The 16,147-nt window shown below is 42.2% G+C and overlaps 2 protein-coding genes across 2 annotated transcripts; both read right to left on the bottom strand.

Annotated features, from left to right (window-relative positions):
* Positions 1–1,256: 1,256 nt before the first annotated feature.
* On the bottom strand, positions 1,257–2,923 carry LOC104449427 (LOB domain-containing protein 41). The gene is made up of 2 exons (XM_010063579.3): positions 2,441–2,923; positions 1,257–2,263 (listed from the first exon to the last, which is right to left on the bottom strand). Exons 1-2 carry the CDS (start codon positions 2,628–2,630, stop codon positions 1,515–1,517), a joined length of 939 nt encoding a protein of 312 aa, XP_010061881.2. The 5' UTR covers positions 2,631–2,923; the 3' UTR covers positions 1,257–1,514.
* Positions 2,924–13,220: 10,297 nt separating this feature from the next.
* LOC104449428 lies at positions 13,221–15,364 on the bottom strand. The gene is made up of 4 exons (XM_010063581.3): positions 15,260–15,364; positions 14,506–14,696; positions 14,358–14,421; positions 13,221–13,942 (listed from the first exon to the last, which is right to left on the bottom strand). Exons 2-4 carry the CDS (start codon positions 14,661–14,663, stop codon positions 13,634–13,636), a joined length of 531 nt encoding a protein of 176 aa, XP_010061883.1. The 5' UTR covers positions 14,664–14,696; positions 15,260–15,364; the 3' UTR covers positions 13,221–13,633.
* Between the last annotated feature and the right edge of the window lie 783 nt (positions 15,365–16,147).

Genomic DNA, 16,147 nt, shown 5'->3' on the forward strand with positions numbered 1-16,147 from the left:
TTACGCATACAGACACCTCTTCCCTATTGAACGGGGAATTGCTAATTTTCCCGAAACGACAGGAGGGAGATCAATCATGAGCCATTTGACGTAAACTGAAAAGCTGGTTTTTTGGGAATATGTATCGAGGTCTAACATGAAAAAATCACTTAAATTTTGTAGGATGCACCTGAAATTGATGAAATCTATGATTGCGATTAATTCGGTATCCAAGAGGCGGTCCGATAATTGACGTGCAGATCCGAGTCCATCCAAGAACTCTACAGCTTGAGCACTTGACTTGTACTGGGTTTGGCATTTGTCCTTGCAGCTTTGATGTAACGAGGACGGCTCTTTTCAGCTGGCCATCAACTGCGTGGCCATACTCAGTCACATGTTTCGTACCACCTCAGTTTTCCGTCATTCCAAGAAGACTTCCCTCCGTCTCTCTCTCTCTCTTCATGAAAAATAATGCTTCGTTCTCCTCCCAGGATCTGATCTGATCGCGTTCTCTGCCGACCCTTTCCTAATAACCCCACGTTTGACTTCTCTGACCCCATTAATGTCATCAAATGATCAGTCCGTCTCCGTAGCCAAGAAGACAGGTTACTTGAAATCTGGTTTCTCGTACCTCACCATGAATATCTCTGATTCGATGAGCTTCGCACCTTATTTAACTCCAACCGAATTGTGCTCGATCAATCATGTAAGTTCCGCGCTTGCATGAGTCACAGGATTGGACTTCTTTCTGGGTTATCGACGAACTTGGAAAGCCACGGATAAACCGATACGGGCCTCACCATACGATCGTCCGAAAGGGAAACAGACTAGTACAACTTCCGAGCCTAATGTCGAGGTCGGGAGAACGGGTTTGAGATGGCGAAAACTCAAGTAGAACCTCGCATGCATACATACACATCACCTCGTACGCACAAGCATATGAAGCCGACCGACAAGCATGCGATGACGCGCATCCATCGGCTTCGCGGTTCACGATACATCGAACCTAGAAAGGCGATGCAGACGCGACGTTGGGCCAATTCTGTACCCAACCAGAAAAACCTAAAAGGAGGTGCCGTTCTCACATGGCTTGGAACGTAGCGCGCGAGGCATGGAATCGAAGTGTCAGGTCAGATCGCGTGGGCATTCCATGTGCCCTCCCTTGCTTCCGCGAGGCCAAATACTCAGGACAATTGCAGCCTTCATGTGACATACATACATGAATTTGGGATGATTCATGATTCTAGTGCTACAGAAGGACGAACAAAGGGAAGCGCTTCGAGAGCAATATTTGTTTTGGATGAAAGGTATATTTCGCTCTGTACGTTTCGCAAAGAAAACATTGAATATGCTAAATTCCTAAGGCTGAAAACTAGCCAAAAACCATGAAGGAAAATGGGTTCTGCAACTCTTCTACCGAATCCAAACCCAAAAGTGAAAAGAGAAAAAAGAAATATATGAAAAACTCTTCTACCGAATTCTCAGAGCCGTCGGCCTAAAAAGAAGGGAAGAAAAAGGAAAACTTAGGAGTCGAGTCAAAGCCCCAGCTCCATGCTGCACGCTTCGTCTCTCTGCTCGAACCTCCTCTTCTTGACCGGGATCACGTGGTCCTCACGTGACGCCGGCTTGAACCCTAGCGTCAGCTCGAGCCCCACTTCGCTCTCCGGCTCGGCGGATGCTCCGTCCTCCCGCTCGGCCGCCCCCGCCGCAGCCGCCGACTCCGGCTCCGGCTCGGGCTGGAGCGGCTGAGGGGGCTCGGCCACTGTCGTCGTCGTGGTCTCCGCCGACACCATGCTGTTGCTCTCCGTCTCCTTGCTGTCGCCGCCGCCGAACCCGACCCCCGCGTTCGCGGCCCCCAGCACCGACTGGTGGCTCAAAGACGAGTCGTGGCTCGGCGACCGGTTCGACTCTTCGTCACACCACTCGACCGCCGGGGGCGGCGGCGCCGGGTGCCGTTGAGCCTTCGTCCGGGCTCCGGGCCGCTTGAACCGACCGGACCGGATCGGCCTCGCCCTGTTGGCCTCGCCGGCGGCCGCCATCATCGCCGCCGCGGCGGCGGGGTTCTCCTGCCTCGGGATATGCCGGATGTCGTAGGCCTTCAGGGGCGGGGCGGCGGCCTCGGAGGGAGCGGCCGAGGCGATCGGCGTGATCGGCACGCCGCTGAGGACGGCTTCCATGGCGGCGTGGCAGAGCTGCCAGCTCCCGTCCCAGAGCAGCCCGACCGACCCGTGAATCGGGTTCAGGATCCGGCCGCAGGCCTCGTATAGCAAGGATCGGAAAATCGCTGAAAAACCCAAAAACCATCGCGAGTCAAGAGTCAAGATTTTTCAACCTTTTGCATGCTTCGAAAGCCAAAAAAAGAATCTTTACTTAGGTTTTCAGTTCGAAACTTACCAAAAACAAGAAAAAAAAAAAAAAAAAGAGGGAAGAACAAGAACAAGAAGGGGAAGAGAGTAGGTACCGGGGCGGAGGTGTTCGGGGCCGGCGTTGATGAGGTTCATGAGGCCGGCGCGGCCGTAGAACTTGGCGAGGAAGACGGTGGCGTGGGCTTGGGAGTCGGGCGACTTGATCCACTGCAGGCAAGGCCGGATGCTGCAGTCGTCGCCGCAGCCCTTCCGCAGCACTCTGCATCCGTTGCAACTCATCCTCATCCTCCTCCTCTTCCTCCTCCTCCTCCTCCTCCTCCTCCTTCCACTATCTTCCTCGTCACACAGAGAGTACAGAACACGATAAGCCTCGAAGAGAGAAGGAGAAGCCAAGTGGGAGTTTCAGGGTTTCTGCTCAGGTCTGGGAGCTGTGAGGGTATTTAACTGGGGAGAGAGAGTAATTATGCATACGTACATTTATCTATAAACATATATATACATATATATACATATATATATTAATGGAAAAGGGCTATCGGCTTTTTTTTCTTTTTTTTCCTTTTTATGGTTTCGGATGAGTAGCAAGGCGTAACGGGGAAAGGATGAGTGCGGTTTTGGTTTTCTTCGAGGAGGAGGCGCTGCGGATTCTGCTGTTCTTTTTTCCCCCGTTCAAGGAAACTTGGGGAAGGCCACGTCATCCCAAATCGCGACCCGACACCACTCGACGACTCCGGCGCGTGCGACTCACGCTCACGCCATCCGGACCCACGGAGTCCCACTCTCCATCGGCCGTACCGGCTCCGACGGATTCGAGAGCCGTCGAAGCTTATCTGGAATCCCAACTTTGATGAGGAGATCTGATTTTGCTCATGCTTAAATTGTCAATTCGCTTCCAAATATTCGATCTTAATTCTTAATTAGGATTTTGTTTATCCTATATAACTTATCTGTAACATAAATTTTAGACTCAACGAGTTTTAAAATAATTGAAGCTTATCTTGAATCCGGACTTTATTGAAAAGATCAAATTTCTTGTGTGAATTTTGTTTCTTTTCCCTCTTCAAGGAAACTTGGGGAAGGCAATGACATCAAAAGCATTACAACTCCGACACATGTGACTCGTGCTCTCACCGTTGGGACCCGCAGAGTCCACTTCCCATCAAACGTACCGACTCTAGTGGGTTTAAGAATAGTTAAAGCTTATCTCGAATCCGAATTTTGGTGAGAAGATCGGATCTTACTTGTGCTCGAATCGGATTCGCGCAATTAAAGATGTTTCTCGAAGACTGAGTCCACTTTGGGAAATTTGATCTTGATTCCTAATTAGGATTGTGTTTATCCTACATCTCTCTTCAATTTGTCTATAACATAGATTCTAAACTCTTCCCATATGACATGGATTTGGTGATATTTTCATCCCCAATAGCAGAGGACCCAACCTTTTTCACATAATTGCGTCGAATCCGAGTCTTGCATTATCTTAGATACTTGGTATAGTTCGCCTCTTTTATTTATGTGCGTGGTAGTAAAACACTATACGATTCGTCGTTCATGCAATTACCAATAAAGACAATAGCACGAACAATTTCTGAATTTCAATTATGTAATTTTATCTCTAAATTTTTAATTTGTGTAACATGACTCCTGAACGTTGGTTTAATATTTAATAAATACTCGATGTTATTTATGAATTACGTGGAATGTTTACAAATTTATTAGTCACATTAAAAAAAATCAAATGGATAACATGGTAGATTGAATGAAAGTCGGGGGTGCATTTGGTCTCTCGCTGATAAAATGTACTTCGCGAAGAAGGATCTGAAATCTATACACCGGACCGAGCGTGAAGTAAACGTAGAGAGGTACGAGGTCAAAGTCGTAATTCCGCATGCAGCGCGGCAGGTGGCCCGAGCGTGTGGGGGGGGGAGAACAGGTCTCGCCATGCAAAAGTGGGCCCAGAAATCAGGGCCGAGGGAGAGCGCGTGGCGGGCACGTTCATCAGGTGTCAGACGGCGGTCGAATCGCCACATACATCGAAGCAAGAAAAGGACGTCCTCCCCCGCCCGCCCACGCGGTCCCCACCTCCAGCTGTCGGTTCCGCCACTATAATCCCCAAATAATAATAACAACAAAGAAACTCGAGAGCTCCTGGTTTTCGGGAAGTCTTCGCAGCTGAATTTTTCTTTTTTTCTTTTTAGGGGAAAAACCGGTTTCCGGTTTTGAGCTGGGGCTGTGGGCGCAGTGGGAGTGGCCAACAGTTTTGGAGTCCTAACTCATATTCTCTCTTTCTCTCTCTCTCTCTCTCCTGTGTGGCTCGTTCTCGTTGACTTTGGAGTCGGCGTTTAATGCTGATCCCCCATCCCGTAAGCAATTGACTAAACCTCTCTCAATCTCTAAAGTCAAGGTTTAATCGGTGATAATCTTCTGTGGGATTGCGGATTAACTTCCGGGCCTGCCTTCCTTCGCTGGATACCATATCGCCCCGCTTTCTCATTTTGACAAACGTGTCGAAACATTCATTAATAGGAATCATGCTTTTTATGTACCCTTTGTTCTTTTAGGATATGTCTTTTGAGATTCTCGGCTGCTTTCGACCTTTATTTCCTCCATTTGCTTTTTACCTTGCATTCAATATCATTGGAGGTAACTAATAAAGGTGATCGATTTCAATATAAGTCAATTCTCGAATGAGAATCGAGAAATCAAATTGGTGGTTCTATAGAACTAGGAATCGATTCTATGTACCCTAAAATTAGGAACTAGATCGGAGCAGCCAATCACAGTTCAATTCTTGGCTTGTCCCGAGAGTTGGCAATGTTATTATTTTCTTTCTATGATTTCTGCTATAAAAAAAAAAGAAAAAAAAAAAAACGAGACAATCTTATAAGGAACCGAGAACATAATGCTCGATCAATTCTTTGTCTTCAAACTTTTATCATGAATTGTGCTATAAAAAATAATATATAAGTATGAGCTGGTTTCAGCAGTTCGGTCAATATGATTCATTTTCAGAAATAGGAAAAATCGATTCCTATGCAAATCACTCAGAACCAATCAATTTGATCCGGTTTTCGAGTTGGACCAGAAATGATGCACGCCCCTTAATAACTAAAGCGAATGCGGAGAACATCACTTCCGAGTTCCGACTCCCCCACAAAATGGCAATGCAATGAGAAGGAGGATCCACCATCCACATTTAGAATAAACGCCCACTTGCAATACCCCCATCAAACGCAACTTGCTTGCGTTTCCCACGCCCCAATGTTTAAAACGCAATGGATTGGCTGCCTCCCCAAATCCCCCTACAGGACCGAATTCCCCCACACAAACGGAATATGTCATCATGCACAATCGGGACGGAAGATTTTGCCGAAATCTCAGGACGATAATGTGCGTGTGCATTTCCCCACGATGCAATTCGAAAGAAAAGGGGGGGTGGCCACATGGATCATGTGATACTCATTGCCATTTCCCCTTTTGATCTCCCGTCCGGATTCCGCACCATATATTTTTGCCAAAAGCTGGTGGCGATGTTGACTCGCATGCACACCCATTGTTTTGGAAAAAAAAGCATGTGCACGCCCCCTGAGCCAACCACCAATCCCATACACATCTCCATCTTGACTCTAGAGGCCCTCTCTCTCTCTCTCTCTCTTCCCCTCAATTATTCCCTACTTTTGAAATTGGTGCGTCTGCTTAATAGGTTACTTAGTTTAGTACCTAAACTAGCTAATTATATTGATACTTAGCTCGGTTCATTCCCCCTGGTTCACCCAATTTGTCAAATTGATTAAGGTCATCATTACTCCCCAAAGGAAGACTCCAATTTGGCCACTTATAGGGCCTACAAGAACTTAGCTCTTTGTGCCCACCGATTATGTATTAAACAATCTTACCGCCGCCTTGGAAGCTTTGCAATTCAAATTGCACCCCCACCACATCTCGTCGACATTATGTTAATGCTACGATTCCAGTGGGGGGTACAAATTTAGTCCTATAGGACATTAGCTTAATGCCAATTCTCGATATTTATTAGACATTCTTGCCGGTCCCCACCCTTTCAAGAATCTTATGATATCTCCTATATCGATATTGGTAATATATGTATATGATATTGTTAATTTTTAGCTACTATATAATCTTGAGAATACTTATTTTCCTTCTTTTAAGACTTGGATTACAACTTGCCTTTAAAATTGAAATGGGTGTAATCTTAATCTTTAAAGTAAAGATAGAAGATTACGCATTGCTTTTAATCTTGAGAATACTTACACTTTTTTCAAGCATTTGGATTTCTTAATAATTGCTAATTTTTTTAGATATCATTTCTATTCAATCTTACTGACTAAGTGAAAACTCGGGGTGGTCCCTCCCTATCTATTATTAAGAGGGAAAAAGACCACCAAAAACCCTAAACTTTATTCAAAGTGACAAATTTACCCAATTTTTTTTTATGACATAAAAAACCCCGAATTTCGTCAATCGTGACACATTTACCTTAAACTTTTTTCGTAACATAATAAACCTTGAACTTATATATGTGTAACACATTTACCTTAAATTATATGACATTTTAGTCTTTGTACTTTTTAAATTATTTTTTCTTTTTTTCTTCTTCTTCTCTCTTCCATGGCGGAGGGAAGCTAACGTCCGGCGAGGGTCACCCTCACCTGGATTGGCTAGGGTTGCCCTTGCCGGCGTTGGGCGAGGGCAGCCCTCGGTTGGGTTGGGGGAGGGCCTCCCTCGCCAGATTTGGGGAGGGCACCCCTCGCCTAACACCGCCAAGTACACCCCTTGCTCAAGTCCAGTGAAGGGTGCCCTCGCTGGCTGACCTAGCCAAGGGCCACCCTCGCCCAACGCCAGCGAGGGCAGCCCTAACTTCCATGGCTAGCAGAGGGAAGAAAGAAGAAGAAGAAAAAAAAAGATGAAAATGCCCTCGGTGGGGTAAATGTGTCATAGTTTGCAAAATTTCGGATTTTTCATATCACAAAAAAAAATTTCAAGTAAATTCGTCACTTTGGGCAAAGTGTAAAGTTTTTAGTGGTCTTTTCCCTTATTAAAATTCTAATCAAATTGTAAGATTTTAAACAAATGTTGTTGAACATAAAATAATAAATTAAACCTTATGAACTTCTTTCTTGATCAGTTTTTCAAAATTGATATTTTGAAGAGGAGGAGAGGCTCGTACTTTATCTCGAATGGCTGATTTGAGATTATCCATCCATAATTTTGGGTTTAAACAAATATCCAATCTATTTCGAATTTGACTTGGATAACTGTCAATATAAACTTATCTACCCAAACGATTGTCCATTAGCAAACTGCTCTTATCACATTTTTTTTACTAGAGTTTTCTCATTTTTGAATTAAGTAGATTTTAAACAAATTATCTCAAAGTATTTTTATCTTTATCTCTATCTTTATCTATGTATTGGTCTAATATATTTTAACATGCTTTCTTTCAATCGACTCCTATATTTTGAATCTCAATCTAAACTCTAATACGCGACAAATTTTTTGTCCAACATGTTATTGGATTGATGCTTATTGATCGAATATGAGCCATGTGGCACAGTTTTGTCAAGTGGCAAACATGTGACCCATTTTTTATGCACCACCTGGCCGACTTCGTTAAAGAGTTTTGCAATTTGAACTATTAGAAATATATATTTTATCTGGAAAAAAATGTATGTAAGTGTATATATATATATACATTGTGGGTCAAGTAGTAATTTCACGGAACTGTATAAATTAATGTTTTTGTTATTATAAAAAATCAAAAAGAAAACCCGTCTTCGGAAGGACGGTGAGAACAGGAAGTAAGTGGCGTCCATGCAAAAGAGGAGGAGGACTCGGCCGCGGAACCACGTGACCGGGGGCGCGGGCGGCACGTGCCGAGAATGTGGGAAACCGTCCACCGGGAGACGCGACCCCCACGTCCGCTCCTGGTTTGTGGGAAGCAGCCCAAAACCGCCGTCGGCGATACCGGTTGCCGGTTTCCGGTTTTTTTCCTTCTTTTCTATGGCGGTGGGCACGTTGTTTTCTGGTTGGTTGGAGAGCCAAAAAAAAAAAAAAAAAAAAAGGTGATTAGCATTGAGATTTGGATTAAGAAGCCCGCCAAGTTGGATTAGTTTAGTGATTATGTCGTACGTAGATTCGATTTTTGCATGACCATTTGGATCGTGCCTTTTTATTTTTTGTAAATAATTCCAAGATTTTCAATCTCGTACATTGATATTAGGTCTATTCTTTCTTTTTTTCATTAATAAGTTTTATTATATATTTTCTGCAACAATGTGCGCACATGATTTTCATCGACAGCATCTCCATTGATTTCTTAGATATAACGCATAGCTTAGGAAAATACTAAGGTTAATTGATTCCCACCTTGGAACCTGAAATCTGATCTATCTTAATAGAATCGATTCACAATTTGTGGAACTGGATTGATTTCAAGGTCAGTCTCGCAACCGGTGATTTTTTTTCTTTTATTCCTTATGAGTGGGAGTTTCCTAACATTAAAAGAAATGAGCATTATTTTCGTTTTATTCATTAAATAAATGTTTGCATGATCAAGGGTACGATCAACTAGATTTTGTAGGTACTCTATTTCATGGTGTCATATCAATTTGTTAAATAATAATAGAATGTATGTATACATATATGGATAGGCGAAATAATGAACAAATGCGTAGGGTTTGTTTCATTACTCTATTTAGTTAAAAAAAATGAAACATAATTTACCAACTAGGGTTTGCTTTTGAATAAGATAAAAATAAAATTTAAGTAATATGGACTGGTCCATCGGTTGGGTCTAGTCCCTTATGTGAACCGGCAACCGCCCAAAATCAATCAATTCAGACTCATTCACACTAGCGATGGTTTAAATGATCAAATTAGTCCTAAATCTATTGTGCAAATATTGCTTAAGTAATAAATTTTTCAATTTTGTCAAATTAATTATAAACTTTTGTGTAATATTCAAATGAGGTCCTTCTAGTCAATTTTTGCCCAAAAATCGCTGACTTAATCATCTAATCATCACCAACCGTCTTTCGTGACTATCCCACTACATTAATAATTTTTAGCAAAAAATAATTGAAATGATTACACGAGAATTTCACGAAAGAAGATTAACTTGATAAAATTGAGAAGTTTACAACTACATTGATATCCGTGCAATATATTTAATATTGATTGGACGACTTCCCCTAAAAATGGTTATGCTAGAAATCTTATTTTCACCGACTTTTTATAGTGATCTTTAGCCAATAATACGGATATAGCAACCTTACCATCAAGTAAATGTTTTACGTGACTCTTAAAACAAAATAGTTTGCGCAACTCTTAATGCAAATTCCAAGTTTTTATTTGATGGATTCCTTCGATTTTTGGTTTATGCGAAAGAGACCATGTGTTTCGACACGTGCACGCATGAACGACGTGTTCGGTATTCAAAACCTAGGCACCGACCCATAGTTTGAGGAGCGACCATATGCACCACTACTCTATTCTAGCGTCATCATAAAGATTTTGCACATGTTATTGATGTTCAGTTTGAATTATAACTACTAACTTCGTTCTTAAGTATTTGAACCCTTTTCGTTGCTTTATAAACATGACGGAGCACTTTCATCTATAATACAATGAACACGAAAAAGTGGTGGATGGAAAAGGCAATGAGTAGGTTCTCATTGTCAAATCTTCATGTTCTTATTATTGATGGATTGCACATATCTCTTAACGTCATGATTCTATAGTGAATTATTTACAAATTCATTCACAAATTTGTTTGAATCATCAATAAATTTAGAGCTCAAAATTAGAGCTCTTTTGAGTGTTTCACCGGTCTTTAGACTCCATATAGCTAGGCCATCACGTTTGTACCATTGGATTAGATATTGACCTGCTAAAGGCGAAGATCTGCATGATATATTATGTGTGTATGGAAATAGTAGCAAAAGAAATTTAAAAATCCTGTTCATATTTTGCACCTACTCTATTTTTATCTTCTTTGTTTCAAAACAACTATCTTAGTATTAAAAAAACTCTATGAAGAGAGAGAATATGCATAGTGAAATTAGGATGAAAGGTCCGAGTTACATATGTGTGTGTATATAGGCAAGGACATCAAATGTCACTTCAAATTGTTTTTCTTAATTTTACAGAACAACCACTTGCAAGTATTTTAATTTTAATGGAAAATTCAAACGATAAAAAAGTTTCCTTTTTACCGACATTAAACTTGCGCCGTACACTGGATTCACTATCTTATTCTTTTTGGGGAATCTAGGGCTGACCCACTAATCGTCAAGTTGTGGGATTCTCTACATATATAATTATTACTTTTTATTAGGCAAATGACCCACTAATCTTACAATTTTGGAATTTTACCCCAACACATGAATATTTTAATTTGACCAAGTCTATACCTTTTTGTTATACCAAGTTGCCTTCGGTGCAGCCGCCACATTTTCCTCTCTTTTTCAATGGCTATTTTAAGGAATGATATTACGCTGCTCTCTCTAATTTGTTGAACTTTGCTTCTTTACCGAAATTTCTAAATTTTATAATAAGAAAAAAAGGCATATAAACGACAGTCGAGACGTGTTTCACTGTTCATGATGGCTTTTGCCACTTTAGGGCCATGTAAATGGTAAGGTGGCGCCGCTTCCCGCCCCACCTCCAATTTGCTCCTTTTATTTTATTTTATTTTCCAACGATAATCTTGTTGTGTTTCTTAAACCTCCCAAAGTTTTACCGCGTTGTCCTTGGAAAGGTTTAAGACAAAAGTAATCTCGATTACTTATCAACTTGTTCTTTCTATGGACGTTGATTCCGGTGATTAGACTAACTAAGCGCATCATTCGACTTTTCCCTTGAAAAAGTGATGTGAAGAGGTGATAAGTAAGGTTAAGCAACCAGACTGGTTATAACCGGTATATAGACCGAATCACCTTAAAAATTCATCCGGTTTCAGGTTTCAAATTTTTTCTCTTGCTATTTTTCTCTGTAATCTCCAAAAATCCTTCCTCAATCAAATCTATCATGACTCTCTCTCTCTCTCTCTTCCCTCACTTGTTTGAGCTTCACAACCCTCACTCATTCTCAATTCGCCTTCACTTAGACTATCATTCAATAATTAAGTATGTTATTTGTTTGTTTTCATACAATTATGTTTTATTTTACATTTTTTGAACTTTTTATTATTTATAATTGTACATGGCTACGTGTTCATCTTATGGATTGTTGCTTTTGGCAAGTAAGAGATTTCTATTGTTTTTTTTTTTTTTTTTTTTTTTTGAATTGGAGGAACTAGCTTGTAGCCGACAGTTGCGCTCGCCGTAACCCCAAGTGACACTTAGCGGGAGGACCCACCACCCCCGAGTCACACTTAATACACCTAGCGCCTCCCCTGGGTTTTGAACCCTTCACCTCTTCGTTGAGGATCGCGAGCCTTATCCGGTGGAGCCACCGCGCCGGTGGCAAGAGATTTCTATTGTTCATCTTGACTTTGAACCGCTTTGTTGCTCATATAATTTCAATGTAAAAAATAAAACAAAAAAAGGGAACAAATGAAAATTAGATTTTTAGGTAGACTTTGGAACCAAACCAAAAAAAGGGGGTGATTCTAAGGGCAAACAAGGTACATTTCAGGTTTAACATGGCAAGTTCTAAATTTCAGATTTAGAATCTATCCACCCTTCAACCAATCATCTCTTTCCCTTTTTTTCTTTTTTGTTCAGAAGTGTTTCTTTCCTTTAAAGAAGGGAAATTACTCATTTTTAGTCTTGGATTCCTTCCCATGTTCTAAAGTTGTATTGCCAAATTGCGGAATGCAAATTGATGAAATTGCGAAACTAGAGGCCGGTTTTATGTATTTTTCCATCTATTCATTTGTCTTTAGTCTCAGCTACTTTGGACCCATTCATTCGAAATTTTAAAATGGACCCTCTTAGAGCCCTTTTAGCGACTCCATCTTCCTCTATGAATTTGAAGTCTTCATCAGAAACAAATGGTAGCTTGGAGCCTTGGGTGAGCCTCTTCAGCTTACACATTGAAGAACATGATCCTTTTTATTCTTCTGAACTGCAGATCTTGTGAGCTGAAATTCAGATGGGCCGGCCACCGGATACGAATAAGATAGCTTTGGGTCCAATTTCAGTACCATTTCTACGTTAGACGACACCAACTTGTGAGAATTGCATGCCAGTACTTCTGCGAGTCAGAAAAGAGCCCGTTAATGTCCTCTCGACATGATGACACAATCGTACAACCAAGACACAGTCTACTCGAACCATGACATGAAATGTGAAGCAGTTGCTAACAACCTGTGAAATTGCTCAGCAAAAAGAACATTATCAGGTTGTCTACCACTGCACAAAAGAATGTAAGGTATCGCGTTGCTCCTTAATAGCTTTCGAATCGTTGAGATAAACCGTTCAACTTGAATCAACCATCCCATATGCCCTTTTAGAGTAATGAAGGCGATGACGGTATACAAAGATTGCAAAACCGAAACCCCTTTAAAGCAGTGATTAAACAATACAAATGACGACCTACCGATGCAGTTACCTACACCAAGACTACTAAAAGCAAGTTCACTCGCGGAGGGAATGGTGAGGCAAGCGCTGAATTGGTAAGCTCTTCCCTGCGCTGCTCTGATGATGGGGAGAAATGCACAGCGGATAAGTCATGGAAGGCATACTTTTCCAAAGCACGTGGATCGACGAGAATAGATATACTTCAGAAGAAGCGTGAAGAGCGGTGCGATCAGAATCAATAAGACCTTGTAACTTCAAAATCGTCTGAAGCCGATCTAACACCTCAAGCACCATAACGAAGTTTTACCACGTCTCACAAAAGAGTAGCAAGTTATGCCGCAAAATAAGCCAAGATCAATCAGAAAATATCCACAAATTTACATCTGACCCAAAATCATGGACTGTACAGCACATCTAATGGATGATTTCTGAATCTCAGAAATACTGTCTCTTAGGAATCCTCCCTATATTACATAAGAACTCTCTCACTAATTCAGTACCTGCTGCAAGAACAGATACTCGATGGCTCTTTTCTTGTTCAATCAACCTACTTATACAGATTACTGAAATGCGAATTGCCGACTAGAACAGATGGTATTTACAACCCTAAAAGGTACTAAAAGGTACTAAAAGGTACTCGAATTCTCTGCTTCCAAAATATTTCGAAACTCTCGATCTTCTGCTTGACTATGTGAAGTATGCCCTGCATTAAGCTCCTTTCTATATACAGTTTCTTCAGTGGAGTTATGCAACAGCAGGAATGCTAGAATTTTTGCTATCCCTGTTAAGACAATCAAAACCTTCTACTCTAACAGCTGCAGGTTTGAGCCCAAACTTCATCCTCGCACACCCTTTGCGTGCAGAAGTTGATGGAGATGGTAAACCTGATGGCGACATAGCTGGCAACGCCATAATTGGAGTAATCTTTTCATCCCTAAAGCGGGCATCCTGTACTAAAGGATTCTCAGCCCTTCTCGGTGGAGATCCCGCAAAAAATGGGGGTGGTGTCGAAGCAATTGGCAGTGGAGATTGCGGCTCCAACTCATAATCCTCCTGCAATAAATAAAATCTTCTTTAATGTGACGGGCTAATGAAAAAAAAATGATTCTGGGGACTAAATATTAATGCATAGATGGACAGAACATTAGATTTAACTTTAAAAGATGTGTTCGGCCAAATTAATTATTAACAATTCCTTAATGTTTCAATTGAGCAGCTGTTTTCAAGTTATTCTTAGTCCTCTTTTTTGCCAAAGAACGCTCGACTAGATCCACTTAACAAAACAATAGGGACTAGGACACTACATATGAAGCAAAATAGCCGATCGAACTGATTCATACTTCCAAAGAACCAAAACATATAATAAAACTGAATTCGGACGTTGACTATTAGGCGACAAAAGTCTGAGCCAGAATTCCAGCCAGTTCAGACAGGATTAGAAGTGGACTGATGAGACAGATCCAACTACCTTCTTAAGGATGAGGTCCAGAAGCTCTGCCGCAGCTTTTGACTTGGAAATCTCAGATCGATGGCTGTTCATCAGAAACCACAGTGTGTTATTTCCAAACCTCAAAACACTAAAATCATTTCATCCAAAACACAAGACGAAGAATTACCTTATCTGAGACCTCAAGGGGTTGTTGGACAAAACCCCGACCCGGCGAGGCTTCGGACAAACAACCGATTCCCTCCGGTCAGAGACGGAGACGAATCCCCTCATCTCCTCAAAGGCGGCAACAAAGGCGTTCTGCTCAACTCTCCGGAAATGATCCATCTCCTGAAACCGCTGTAGTCCGCAGTAGAACGCCTAAACACATCCAAAAACACCAAAATCAACACACGCAGCTGAAAACCTAAACAAGATCTGGCCAAAGAGGCCAGTCTAGTCGAAACGATTCGCTCAAAATCGCCGGTCAATCCTTCTAAACCCCGAAAAACAAGATAACTACGAAATTCCTCTCTCGATACCGCCAGATCGGAGCAAACACCTGGAGAAAAACAGGTCTCTCCCCCAGCGCTCCACACCGGGCGGACCGGAGCGGCAAAAATAGAAGCGCGCGCGGCTCAAACCGAGCTGGAAACCGACGTCTCGACAGTCCAAACCGCACACAGACCGTACGCAAAGCGACGTCAACACGCAAGCTCTCTCCTCGCGGAAGCAGCTCAAGCGACGCCGTCCGAGCTCCGAACTTCCAGAATCAGAGGCGGAAGCGACGGATCCGGCGCGGAATCGCGAGCCGCCGGAGCTCATCCGGCGACGACGGGCGCCGGACGCGCGAGGACCGTCGGCGGCGGCGAGATCGGGGTCGAGATCGAAGTCGAGGACCTAGAGAGAGACAGAGCTAGAGAGAGAAAGCGAGAGGGGAATACCTCTAGAGATCCGCCGAGGGAAGGAGAGCAGGGAGACGCGCAACGGGGAGAGAGGGGTAGACTTCGCAGCTCGCCACGGCTTTTAACGCGAATTTATTATCAAAGGCGGAGATTAGGTGAGGCCGGGAGGTGGGAACGCGCCGGGGACGGCGTCGTTTTGGATTTTCCTGCAGCCGTCGCGGGGCCCCCCTTAGGGAAAAAGAAAATCCAGTTTTCTTTTTTTTTTTAATTATTAATTTTCTTTTCTTCCTTTTGGGCATGAGTGAGAAAGCGAAAGCTACTTCTACTTCGGCCCCGCTTTGACTTTTCAATGCCCCCCTTGGGGTTCGACGAAGGTGGCTCGGATTTTATTTGGCATGTTGCCATTCTCTTCCTCGAAGGAAATATTCTAATCCACAGATTTATCTTATTCCCCACTTCGCTCCACTCACCTTTTTCTCGTCTAATTACGCTTGTATATCTCCTAATTAAGGAAACGTGATTTTTGCCGGTATTTCCGGCCGTGGACTCACTTCCCTCCCGGACTTCTCTCTCTCTCTCTCTCGTATTTCTTAATTTAAAAACCGATATTCCATGTATAAAATATCACATCGTAATAGCCATTCGATTCTCTGAGTCTAGCGTTTATGGTTCACTTAGGCCCTGTTTGTCTAATTGTGTTTTTGTTTTCCAAAAATTTATGTTCTTTTATTTCGAAACAAAAATTTATGTTCTTTTTTTTTTCGAGGAAAAAAAAAACAGTTTTGTTTGCGTTTGAAAAATTTATTTATTCTTTTTATCCACGTTTGGTAAACTTGTTCGACAAAAAAAATCTATTTTTTTGTATAATTTTTTTATTTCTTATCCCGGCGAGGCCGAGGCTCATAGATCTGATTTCGCCGCCAGAGT

Source organism: Eucalyptus grandis, chromosome 6 (assembly GCF_016545825.1).
Source record: "Eucalyptus grandis isolate ANBG69807.140 chromosome 6, ASM1654582v1, whole genome shotgun sequence".
NCBI lineage: Eukaryota > Viridiplantae > Streptophyta > Magnoliopsida > Myrtales > Myrtaceae > Eucalyptus > Eucalyptus grandis.

Bases quoted from the DNA above. Each gene is read 5' to 3' on its own strand.
- LOC104449427 (XM_010063579.3), bottom strand. From the start codon at position 2,630: ATGAGGATGAGTTGCAACGGATGCAGAGTGCTGCGGAAGGGCTGCGGC. The intron at 2,264-2,440 runs GTACCTACTCTC...TGGGTTTTTCAG, and splicing joins CCCCGAACACCTCCGCCCCG to CGATTTTCCGATCCTTGCTA.
- LOC104449428 (XM_010063581.3), bottom strand. From the start codon at position 14,663: ATGGATCATTTCCGGAGAGTTGAGCAGAACGCCTTTGTTGCCGCCTTT. The intron at 14,422-14,505 runs GTAATTCTTCGT...TCTGATGAACAG, and splicing joins CCCTTGAGGTCTCAGATAAG to CCATCGATCTGAGATTTCCA. The intron at 13,943-14,357 runs GTAGTTGGATCT...TATTTATTGCAG, and splicing joins TGGACCTCATCCTTAAGAAG to GAGGATTATGAGTTGGAGCC.